Source organism: Anguilla anguilla, chromosome 3 (genome assembly GCF_013347855.1).
Source record: "Anguilla anguilla isolate fAngAng1 chromosome 3, fAngAng1.pri, whole genome shotgun sequence".
NCBI classification, from domain to species: Eukaryota; Metazoa; Chordata; class Actinopteri; order Anguilliformes; family Anguillidae; genus Anguilla; species Anguilla anguilla.
This window is the reverse complement of record NC_049203.1, coordinates 64051673-64063931: the sequence shown is the minus strand read 5'-3', so window position 1 is coordinate 64063931 and position 12259 is coordinate 64051673. Positions and strand designations below refer to the sequence as shown.

General features: G+C 41.6%; 1 protein-coding gene across 1 annotated transcript; it reads left to right on the top strand.

Annotated features, from left to right (window-relative positions):
* Positions 1-221: 221 nt before the first annotated feature.
* On the top strand, positions 222-12014 carry LOC118222769 (LON peptidase N-terminal domain and RING finger protein 3-like). The gene is made up of 12 exons (XM_035408589.1): positions 222-1021; positions 2357-2475; positions 2711-2833; positions 3164-3316; positions 3563-3827; positions 4122-4212; positions 5452-5566; positions 5686-5807; positions 6415-6573; positions 7210-7372; positions 7603-7752; positions 8397-12014. Exons 1-12 carry the CDS (start codon positions 367-369, stop codon positions 8553-8555), a joined length of 2274 nt encoding a protein of 757 aa, XP_035264480.1. The 5' UTR covers positions 222-366; the 3' UTR covers positions 8556-12014.
* The last annotated feature ends 245 nt before the right edge of the window (positions 12015-12259 follow it).

Below are 12259 nucleotides of genomic sequence, written 5' to 3'. Positions count from 1 at the left end.
AAAACCGACACACAGAGAAGTGTGGACTGTAGCCTACTTCAAACACAAAATATGCCGCCTCAAATAATGAAAATTAGCCAAAAAGCACACTTTACTGAGACAGAATTAAAATGTTACAACTGACTTGTTTTGTAACAGTTACCGAAACCCGTCCAATGAGAACAGCTGCCAATGGTCACGTGACATAGTTTATGTAACACTTTTTTTTTTTTTTTGACGTAGGATCTTTATTGCAGAACGATGGGTTCATTACGGAGACGCGTGTGGGGCAAGAGGAGAAGAGCAAAGAAAATGCGACCGGTATCTGTTACTTCCGAATACGGAACGATATTTTTTAACAACATATAATCATACCTGTGTTTAGATATGGGAGCGAAGAGTGTAGAAGGATTTGTCATGCTGGAGCTCGCTGCCGAAGCCTTCCAAGCAAAAAACTTTCAGCTTGCCGCTGACATCTACGAATGCCAACTACAAAATTTCACCGACCACGCTACTCAACAGGAGCTGTTATTGAAACGAGCTGATGCGTTGGCATTTGATGGCAAGCTTAGCGAGGCTTTCGAAATATACCAACGGGCTTCTAAAATCGACAGGTTGCGACCTGCGCAGCTTGAAAATCTGACTGAATGTCTGACCAACAGCATCCTAAGAAAAGAAGGGATTGTCAGTCACAAGACCCAACCGGAGCTGGACACTATAACATGCGGCGGATATGATGCTTTCACTTGTAGGATATGTTGTGGATTTCTGTGCGAGCCGGTAACACTGCCTTGTGGACACTGCTTTTGCAGAAAGTGCCTGGAAAAGGAAAATGTGCCAGTTTGCTGCAAAGAATGCAAAGACTGTTCAAAACTCACCGATGTACAGAGTTACAGAGTCAACGTGGTCCTTAGCAACTTGTTGTCCAAGTGGTATCCCTCTCAGCTGCTTGTAGTTGAATTGAGGCATGAGGGGAATAGGTTATATGCAGAGAAAAAACTGGAGGCTGCTCTGATGAAATACAACGAAGCTATACAAATAGGTAATTGAATCATTGTGGATGTTGATGTATTTTTATTTCCTCATGTGCTTGCATGTCTTCATTGCCACGTTATATGTTGGCTAATGTCAGTAATTGTTTTATAATTGTCTGTGTTCGTAATAGTGTCGTATTATATTTATGAAATTGTTTATTTTATGGTGATCTCATGCCAACCGTTTGCATTTAGTTTATGATGTCAAGATAGGGTATTGGATCTGACCGGTGACTTCTTGAATAACACTATAGCCTAAATTATAAAATACAACGCATTAGAATGTGATGATTTGCAGTTAGTTAAATTAATTTGGTTAACGTTTTCAATATGGTTTTATAACAAGAGACGTTAAATAATGCTCGCTGTCTGTAGACAGTGAATAGATGTAGGCGTGGAAGTTAAATAAGATGTTAATGTAGGGCAGCGGAACAAACATTGCATAACCTCTCGCTGCATTTTTGTTAATCGCCACTGAGCGCCTTTGATTGTGTAATCTACAACAGCGCCAAATATGTAGGTCAAAGGTTCTAAATGTTCGGTAAAACTCTTTTTTTGTCGTTGATGAACGACTATTGAGTGTGGTAGAAGTGATCATGGATGTTATCTTCAATTAAGGTAGCCATTGATCCGGAATTCTGATACTTAGGGAAGCAGTCCTGCCCTGAAATAGGATAGCTAGGCTACTCTGGGGAAACGGGATGGTAAATTTAAAAAAACGAATATATTTGTTTAAAACGGCAAGACTTGAATTCTGGATACAAATTTCACAATTCCAGTCTACTCCATTCTATATCTTACCTAAAACTTCTGTCTAAAAGTTATTACAGAAACTTTCTTGCTCACTAGTCTTACGTGAGCAGAGCTTGTGGAAATTCTGGTGAACGGCGCATGCTCAACACCCAAGAGCAAATTTCTGCTGCTGTCACAATGAAGACAATGGTTTACTAAACTGTAGATTGTTATTCAGAATAGTCCTAATAAAAATGGATACATGGAATATTTAGATTTAAATTTAAATAGCTACAGAAACAGACTGACGGAAAAAAAACGAGTGAGAAGCTGTGTGAAATGTAATGTAATATCACTTTTCTGACCATTTTATGGATCATGGGAGAAACAAGGGGGCAATTCAGTTCAAATAGTGTGGTTTGGCATGAAAGTTAACGGGGTTTTTTTTCCCCCTCGCAATGTGTTATTAGGAATGAGGAATGACATTGTAATATACTTAATATCCGTACACATAGCTGTTCTGCCACGATGTAAAGAAACCATATTTAGAAACCTATGGAATGTGTACATTTAATATAATTTTTTATATTTATTTATTTATTTATTTTTAGCTCCAAGGGACCATCTGCTGTTCAGAAACCGTTCACAGATTAACTCAGCCCTGAAAAAGTTTGATGATGCATTGAGTGATGCAGACACAGCATGCAAACTTCAGCCTCATTGGATAAAGGTAACCTTCACTGGTTTGGCTCTTCTAAAATATGCCTATGTCTATTGTTATTTAATTAACTTCTGTGAATAGTAGGCTTCAAAAATATTTAATGTTTTTATTTATCATTTTCTATATAACCCTTTGTATGATGATAATTAGTGTAGTCTTGATTTGACAGAATGTTGATCAGTTATGGTGGTGGCAATTCAGCTACATGTACCACTTTTTATTAAAAAGAAAACTTCTTTTAAAGGGACATTTAAGGAAAGCACAAGCTCTTCTTTCGCTGAAGAAGACAGAAGAAGCTTTAACAGAGTACCTGTTCTGCATTGCTCTAGAACCGGAAGGCAAACTAGCAAAGTCAGAAGCTCAAAAGGTAAACATTCTTGTACACATCTTTTGGTCTTTTTTTTAAATAGTTGTGTTTATAATAATCCTGATACTTCGCCATCACAGATACCTTTACCTTCTTCACGTTTTTTGACCTTATACTAACTTGTATTAGTACAAACGAAATCTTTGATTCAATTAATGGTGCAGTGGAGAGCACTGTCGTGTATATGTATTCCTGCTCTTGCAGTGTGCTCTAGACCCTCCAACCCCCCACCCAAAGTTTGTTTTACAACTGAACTTTCCATGCACTTAGAGAAGTAGCTGGATCCGGTAACTCTTACAGGTGTGTTAAATGATGTTGTGTTTTATTTAGCTGCTGAGTGACCTCTTCGCTCCAGTTCCCGATGACGTCCAGGAGAGAATACCAGACTGCAGTACGCTGCTTTCCTCCAGAGCCAGACTAAAGGGAAATGCAGCAACCTCTCTGAGTTCGTTTGGCAGTGCCGGCTCAGTAAATCTCTACAAGGTGAGGGATGTAGTCAGTACTGGTTTCCGTTTAGCTGAATATGTGAAACAGGACAGTGCATTTTCCCTTTGCTGGATGATATAAAGAGTGCAATGTGGTATAAGTTATGCTGCACTGTGGAACATGTAAATAAGAATGACCCTAACTAACAGTGCGCTCTCTCTTTCTCTCTCGCTCTCGCTCTCTCTCTTTCTCTCTCTCTCTCTCTCTCTCTCCCTCTCCCTGTCTCCTTCTTGCACCAAGAAGAATGGAAACGCATCTTCTCCAGAAAATCTGAAGCCGGTGCCAGCTTCAAATCGACCGAAAGAAGTGGACAGTGCGAAACTGAAGCAGGCCTGCTGTGAGGAGGGTAAAGAGGAGGGGGGCATCTCCTCGTTCTATCACCCCACCGTTTTGGACAGGTGCTACATTCTCAAACGCAAGCGCAGCGCCGAGGAAGACGTCGAAGAGGAGGAAGAGGAGGACGGAAAAGCCGGAGGCAGAGAACGGCCGTGCAAACGCTCAAAGTCAGGTGAGCTCGAAGACCACTTGGGGCTCTACGGCGCCCCCTTGTGTTTCACGGGCATTTGCTCCTGAAAATTGATTTGTGCTAACTGGGGGGGGGGGGGGGGGGGGGGGGAGAAAATTCAGGAGCACGTCTACTATTTGGGCTGTATTGGCATGCTCTTAAATTTAGAAGCACATCTGCTAGCAGTAGCAGAAAATGTTAGCGATAGCACACAGCCATGTCACGTGTCAGATACTGAGAGTAGCTCAGGCCCGGTGAACCAGTGGCAGTGGTTCTGATCCCTGATGCTTCTCACAGAGGGAAGGCTGAGAGACGGGGTGTCCTCCTGGTCCTCGCTGCTTGCAGACTGCATTGATGCCGCCGACCTGGAGTGCTCCTTGTGCATGAGGTATGATGCTGCCATTTCCCGTGGACTACTGCTCTTTAAACGTCCAGTCCTCTCTCACTGGCTACGCCATGCTTTTTATAAACCCAGCTAAAGAGTGTAGTTGCTTTCTTGTGGCTTTTTGTCTCTCAAGATTCCTTAGAGGTGATGTTCTGAGATCCTGTTCTCCATCTAAAACTAGGAACAAAGTTTTCTGTTGTACTACTTTTTTTTGTTTCACTTTGAGTGAAATGTATGGGTTTCCCTGAAAACAAAAGTGTAAAAATAAAGACACTGACAATATGACAAACATCAGGAAACGTCTGCCATTTAAGTTTGTTATGTTTTCATAAGACGCCAAGGCAGTATTAGAACAAAATAATAATGTTTGATGACAACAGGCCTGCAACACACCGGGTGACATTCCTGGGAGGGACAGAATAAGTGGACACAGGGAGATGCGATCATTCCAGTTTCCACTGGTGTTTTATTGTATGAGAGAGAGTGAGAGAGAGAGAGAGAGAGAGACAGATGAAAAGAATCGCACCTTTAAACCTTGGGCTGATTTGTAACACAACCCCAGGGCGTGTGCCCTCTTAACCGAAGTGCGAGGCTCCAGATTGGCCCAATTTCCTATGCTAAACCGAGCCCTATCACAAGGCCTTTCATAAGCTCACGTAAGCTTTTCAGTGGCATTTGATTACATTTACTAACCTGTGTTGCCATGGGACCATTTAATGGGAAGTGGAGTATATTAATGATCTAACGGCTTTGGCCGATTTCACAAACCAGGGTGACTTTCAGAGATTTGTAAATGATTAAACAGAAATGATGACTCTCAACATATATAGCAAATAAACTAAAACAACGCAAACCGTAAAATATCAATGTCTTCAAAGTACAGAACAGTTGTTCTAGTTTTCATATTGAAAACTCTGCTCTAGGTCATTTATGAATTGAATCTCTTTATTTTAGAAACCCAAAGTATGGAGAGAAATGTAACATTTCCTCTGTCGACATGTCTTTAACCTGACCTCACAAGTCAGCCACGCATTTACAGAGTCAGTATCTTGATTGTGTTGTGTTGTTTTTAAAGCTAGCTTTGCTTGCATATATTTTATCAACAGAGAAAGGAAGGACATACAGAGACACAGGGGTGTTCTACTAGTGGGAATGATTGTGTTTAGATTTTGTGAGCGTGTGACAGGAATTTCATTCCATCGTGTATGATGAAGTCTGCCTTCTCTCCCTCCTCTTCCTCAGGCTTTTTTACGAACCAGTCTCCACGCCGTGTGGACACACCTTCTGTCTGAAATGCCTGGAGAGGTGCCTGGACCACAACTCCAAATGTCCCCTGTGCAAGGAAGACCTCTCAGAGGTAGAGTACAGGCCAGCCGGTCGCCCCCCCCCCCCAGTCAGATCTGACGTGGCTGCGGTCCAGGCATTTAATCACTCGCTTGCCAACGCATCACATTTTTGTCCTCCCTGTGCCCACAGTATCTGGCCCAGAGACGGTACTGTAAGACGTTCCTGATGGAGGACCTCATCGCCAAGTATCTGCCAGACGAGCTCGTGGACCGGCAGAAAGTTCACGAGGAGGAAATCGCTGAGCTGTCCAAGTGAGCCGTGAAGCCGTTAGCGAAATCAGACCGGGGCGCTCTTTTCGCCGAGCGGGATCACTGAGTCAGCGGGATTTCTGCACCGAGTAAAACCCGGAACCCTCCCAAATCTGGAACATGGACTGAAGTAAAAAGTGCTGTTCTGGGCTTTACTCGGCGCAGTTATTCTGGTAACTCAGTAATCCTGCTTCGTGAAATACCCCCGCAGGCACACATTCAACATAATCACAGTGTTCATCATCAAATGACATGCTTTGAACAATAAACACAACCGACAGTTTTTATTTCCATTTTTATTTCCCTGAACTGTTTTTTTGTTTATTTCATTGGCCACGAAATACAGCTCTGTATGTGTATTAAAAAAAAAAAAAATTTTTAATGCATTTTTCACGGATCACGAACAGGAACATTGTGCTAATTTTAATATGGGCTTTGATCTATTTTACTCGCTAGCATCCGTTAGAACCCTTTGCCTGTGCGCCAGCCTCTTCAGCCGTAATTAGGTTACGGTACTTAACCCAGATAGGGCCTCCTGTTCTTTAAAAACGAAACGGCTCGCTGTGCAGCGCGAGGCCTTCTCTCATGGCCGTGTCATTTCCTGTTGCAGCCTGAATAAGAACGTGCCTATATTCGTCTGCACCATGGCCTTCCCCACCGTGCCCTGCCCGCTGCACATCTTCGAGCCGTGCTACCGCCTCATGATCCGCCGCTGCATGGAGATCGGCACCAAGCAGTTCGGAATGTGCCTGAGCGATCCCGTCAAGGGGTGAGAGGCCGGGTCCCGAAACGGAGCCCCGCTCTGGAGGGTGGGGGGGCTGTGGGGTGGAGGGGGGGGAGGGGGGCTGCCCACCGGCTGTGAAGATTTTTGTGCTGTTATGTGTCTGTGGTTGCGTTTCGGTGCCAAAAGAGGGCTTGGATTAAAGAAAGGAGCATTCACTTTCATCAAAATTCAGAACAGAATTGTTATTTCGTTGTATGTTTTGGGTAGTGGCAAATTTAATTGAAATTTCAGTTCAGTTTAAATTTTTACCAGGATCTAAAGAGTTAAAGTATTTCAGATATGTATAATGACGTCAGAATCTGCTGTCCGCACGGAAGGCTTTTTTAAATGTGCCTTCAGGATCAGTGTAACAATCAGGAAATGCATGGATGTTTACTGTGACCTAGGAAGTAGATACAATTTGACAGATGGAGCTGGATTATATTTTACGCAGGAGCAATATGCTCACAATCTGACCAGACATGTCACCCAATACCACTCTATAGCAATAATGTTTATCTGGCATTTAGGTACAGAGGGTTTGATTGTGAGCTAGGGTGATGCTGCCTCTGGCCCTCTTCCTGGTTCAGCCTGTATGTTACACGTACCGTATCCTAAAGATGTTTTTTTCTCGCGGTTCAGTTTTGCAGATTACGGCTGCATCCTGGAGATCCGGAGCGTGGAGTTCTTCACGGACGGCCGCTCCGTGGTGAACACCGTGGGAAAGAGACGGTTCAGAGTCATCCAGCACAGCCAGAGAGACGGATACAACACCGCAGACATCGAGTACCTGGAAGACAAGAAGGTACGATCGGTCTCCTAGAATGACTGACCTTTAGCATTTATTTCAGCTGACATTTAAACGTATTTTACTAGGCAAACTGTTTACCTGGTCATTTTCTAGTCTTTGGGCTTTTATTTGTTTGCCGTGGCTGTTGTTTGTGGCCCGTTATGAATCCTGTAGTTTTGGATGAAGGGCGTGTGTGGTGTGAAGTCGGCGGTGTGAAGCAGGAACTGATGTGTTGTGATTGACAGGTGGAGGGAGAGCAGGAGGAGGAGCTACGGAAGCTGCAGGACTCTGTGTATGGTCAGGCCTTAGTCTGGGTGAGCTCCCTCAAGCCTGAGCAAAGGGAAAGGATTCTGGGACACTTCGGGCCCATGCCAGAGAAAGAGCCAGAACCGCAGGTAGGCCGAGCACCATTTCTTCCAGGAGTGTTCCTCTTCTGCAGATATATTTAGCCATGTAGAAAGAACAGAGTTTTTTTTACATGCTTTTTTCATCTTAGATTTAAGATTGCACTTAGTTTTAGTTTTTTTTATCTTTGGTTTAAGAGGTCAGCTCGTTCAGTGAAAGCAATTACTTAAGAAATTCTTGAAGTAATTTCATTCCTTTCAGTGACTTACAAACCACAAGTTTAAACAAATAGTCGGATTCATGTCGAAAGTAAAGGAATAATGTTGAAAGGTTTGAGCGATATGGTCCTATCCGCAGATAATTTATTTGTAAAATACAAATTTAAAAATGTTCATATCTTTCATTACTGGATAAAAAAAAATTCACTAGTTTCCCTGTTGTATATTGAAAGAACAGCCAGAGAAAATCCCTGCCTTAATAACTTGAAAATGTTTGATGGAATGGAGTAATCGGAAGCTCTCGATTACCTTTAAGCAGAACTGCGCCAGATCAGTTTCTTTGTGTATCAGTGAATTGGCCATTGTTGGCTGCTAGTGTCACAACCTAGCGTCAGGTTTTTGGCTAATGCTATGTGAATTAAAACTAGGCCATATTCTAGGCTAGGCCATAACGCCGTCATGTTGACCTCTCCTAGGTTGGTCCCAACGGGCCGTCCTGGTGCTGGTGGCTCCTGGCGGTCCTACCGCTGGAGGGGAGGGCCCAGCTCCCCTTCCTGGCCATGACCTCCCTCAAAGACCGGCTGATAGGCATCCGGCGGGTGCTCCTCTTCATGTCCCGAAACCGCTCCCGGTGACCTGCCCGCCGGCGACCGTCTTCCCCGCCCGCGCGCCCGCCTTGTCCCACGACTCGCCCTTTCAGGAGACCAAACCCCACGACGCCTTCTGTGCAGAAGTGCCGCCGGGAGGTGGATTTACTGTTATTCACTGCTATCACTGACTGGAATTTGACATGAGAAGAAGGAAAGAAACACAGAGTGCCAGTCATGTTTCTGGATGTGGTACTCTTCTCTGACTGTGATTCGCAAACCTACGTGCTTTAAAACAGGGGTGAGCTCATTGGACAGGACTGTTGCATCAGCGGGCAGGTGACCTGGGAGGGACGTCCTGAGCTAGTTTCAGCGCGCTTCATGACCCTGGCCCTGCACCTGCTAAACGCTTCCCTTCTAGCGGCGTGATGGAAATCTTGTCGGACTTTTCCTAATGAGACACCCTGGGTTTCATTTTTTTTTCCAGTGTTATTTATGGTCTGTGAGTGTCACACTGTTTACATCACTTGGATCGATGATTAATCAAGCATTATTCCGGTGAAATTATTCATTTGTGAAAGGCTCTCCTTTTGTCCATGTGTTACATGTTGTACTGTTCTTGGCTGCTTGGCTAACAACTTTATAAATTATTATCCATGATCTTCTAATTAAAGTAATAGAAACGACGCACCAAGCAAGTCATTGCAACCTTCCAGGGCTGCCCCAACTGCTGTTCACTTGTGTTTAGGAAACTAAAGTCTGTTTGAAGGACTAAAAAAGACTCATATTTGACATATTTGGACTGATTGGTTTAATAGAACATGCCTGTGACATGAGACCCTGACACAACATTGCCTTATTTTGTCCTGCTTGACCGTTCATGTACATGCTGTGTAAGGGATAAGAAAAGGGGACATTGACAACAATAAGTAGCAGTAAGTTCGGCACACTCTGATGTCCTTCCATTTGTCAAAGTGTTCTTTACTCTTCAGAAAAAAAGGGTATCACTATGGGTTTTAAATACATTTACACACAAACTTTTCATTCCCAAAGCTGAAGGATATTTTTATTTATGTTATGTTAACTGAAATGTATTTCGTCAACCTGAGTTTGGGGGGGGGGGGCTGGGCTTGGGGTGGAACTCACCCACTCTACAGGTGCTTTACGATAATTAGGTAGGCAAGATGTAGAAATTCCGGGACATCAATGACTAATATTTATCTAGCCCAATCGCCATGTTGGCTGATACCAATACCACCCTGTTTTAAATTATAGCACAAATGCTAAATGCAGCCACGTTTCCACATCTATAGAAGATGCAGATGAGCACAGATATCAAACAACCTATAAAGGAAAGATTTTACAAATTTTATTTTTTTAAGAAATATTTTAAACCTAGTTTAGTTCATTATTGAGTGGGGAGCATGAGTCTAGAAAACTACTGAATGTCTATAGTTTACTTGTGAGTTTGGCTGATAAAAATGCTACATTTAAATAAATAATAAAGAGATTCAGATTATTATGATTACTATGATTATGCAATTTATATCCCCTCTCCATTATAAGTATGTATCACCATCATATCAGCCATAATTTTAGCTCTGGGCCGATATTCAGTAAATTCATCTTAAGCTCTTATGGTATTATTATATTATACAATATATACCCCTGTTATCTTTGTGAATCCCTAGCTAATCTAGGACATTTTCATGCAAAATATTATTTAAAATATTCACAAATTTTGCTCCAAATCATAATTCCATACACCTGGATAAATATGGATAAAAAAACTTGTATGTGTTAAAAAATGAAAATAGTCATGTCGATATTAACGATGCTGAGTGTTTAATCTGGATATTGAACAAGAAAATTGGGCTGTTCCATTCCTAATCCAAAATATAAATGCATATCATGTCTGGAAATTGGCTTTTCAAAAGTAAATGTGAAATGCACAACAGTGCTAAGCAGTAATTGTTTGTTTCAATACCGGAGGTTTAATTGGTTGGTATCATCTGAGCCTGGGTCTGCTGTTGCTTATCTTTAACACATTTTAATCGTCTTTCTGACACATCCTGAAGAGCACTACCTTCGGTATTCCTGCTTTTCACTGAGCTAGGGTCCTTTTCCCTTTTGTGTTGCCTCTAACATGTCAACAAAAAGTAAAACATGCTTCCCGAGTGTGCAGATGCTTCTAAAGGCCAGAGTTACAAAATCTATTAGTTACTAGAGCCCTGTGTGTCTCTTTTGCTCTTGTTAATATAGAGAAGGTTGGCATGTTGAAATATTCCATTATAGGTTTCTACTTAATGAAGCTTGTTTTAAAAGAAGAGTGTTTCAAAAGACACATGTGTAGTGCCTTATGTTTGACTACATTAAATGACACCAGTACCATGCAATAATAATAATTCTTATAATAGAATTCAGCAGAAAGTAGCTTTTCCTGTAGCGCTTAGAAAGAATCTTTATGTTTTTATAATTGAAACAGAGCATCTGTTGCATATTCATGTTCCACTTCTGGAGACCTAAGACATCATTTTACAATAAAAAATTTAAATGATACGGGAATTCAATTTTTGGGAATCAAAATAAGTTTTTATCAATTGGCTTGATAAATATACATTTTTACAGTTGCTTGGTTCTGGCCAGAGCCACGTGTTACTCCTTATTCAAAACAAGGCAAATACTCTGGAGAAAGTCGAGAGTAATCACTTCCAAAGTTAAAACATTACAGTGTGGACACATTGTAAAGTCTGTCTCTATGGCCATAGGGAATGGAACAGGTGCTAGTAGCTCAGTTACTGGAGTTCTAAATGTCAGGAAAAAAAATTAATGAAATCACGGGCGACATTTTACATGAGCTGTACTTTAATAAGGTGTTTGTAAATCATATTAGCAGTAATAGGTTGTATTTGTTGATAAATGCTTTATTATGTGACAAAGTCATGAAGCTGTTATGCATGTTGTATGATGATCACATTATGAAAGAACAGGAAGTTACACCAAAGTGTAACTGCAACCATGCAACCATTACAGATTCAATTAGATATTTTTACATTTTTATTTCTGTTATTTGATAAAATTGAAGTCTTACAAGTGATAGATGGTTAAGACAATTCAACCACGTGGGACATTTGGATAATGCTATAATGGTAAAATGAGTTGCATTTTCCTGGCTTTTAAAAATCCAATACTTTGATTTGCACACTAATTATGAATGCTGACCTACCTCTGTGACATATGTGCATTTAGCTAGTAATCTGCTCAAATAAGCTAATCAAAGACAAATATTTTGATTTGGGGTATTTATATTTCTGAAGTAGCGACTAGCGAACATAAGTTCTCTTTTGGTGGCTGTGTGATATTTGTAAAATTGCCTCTTAACAAAATCTGTGTTTACACAACTGAATGTATGTCATAGATGTAGCCGTTCTGTCTGATTGTGTTAGAATAGTAATTGATGATATTGTTATATAGTGTACATATTCTATTAAAGTTTTGTTCATAATATGTGAATTACCCAATCATTTCAACTCTAGTCTAGTTTCTCTCTCCCCCCCCCTTCTCTCTCTCTCTCTCTCTCTCACACACACACACACACACAAATAAATCAACTCAAAAGCTTCCGAAATAAACTTTTTGAGGACAGACTTTTGGGAAAAGAGGTCATCATAGCAACCTCGTTACACGGTGGGAGTGAGCCGCATAGACTGAAACACAGGGGCCTGTTTCTCTGTCTTGCGGGAGACGGGGTG

What these genes read in the sequence shown, in the direction of transcription:
- LOC118222769 (XM_035408589.1), top strand. Translation starts at nt 367, where the DNA reads ATGGGAGCGAAGAGTGTAGAAGGATTTGTCATGCTGGAGCTCGCTGCC. An exon ending in GCTCAGTAAATCTCTACAAG is followed by an intron (nt 3,317 to 3,562) that starts GTGAGGGATGTA and finishes TGCACCAAGAAG; the next exon opens with AATGGAAACGCATCTTCTCC. An exon ending in GTGCAAACGCTCAAAGTCAG is followed by an intron (nt 3,828 to 4,121) that starts GTGAGCTCGAAG and finishes TGCTTCTCACAG; the next exon opens with AGGGAAGGCTGAGAGACGGG.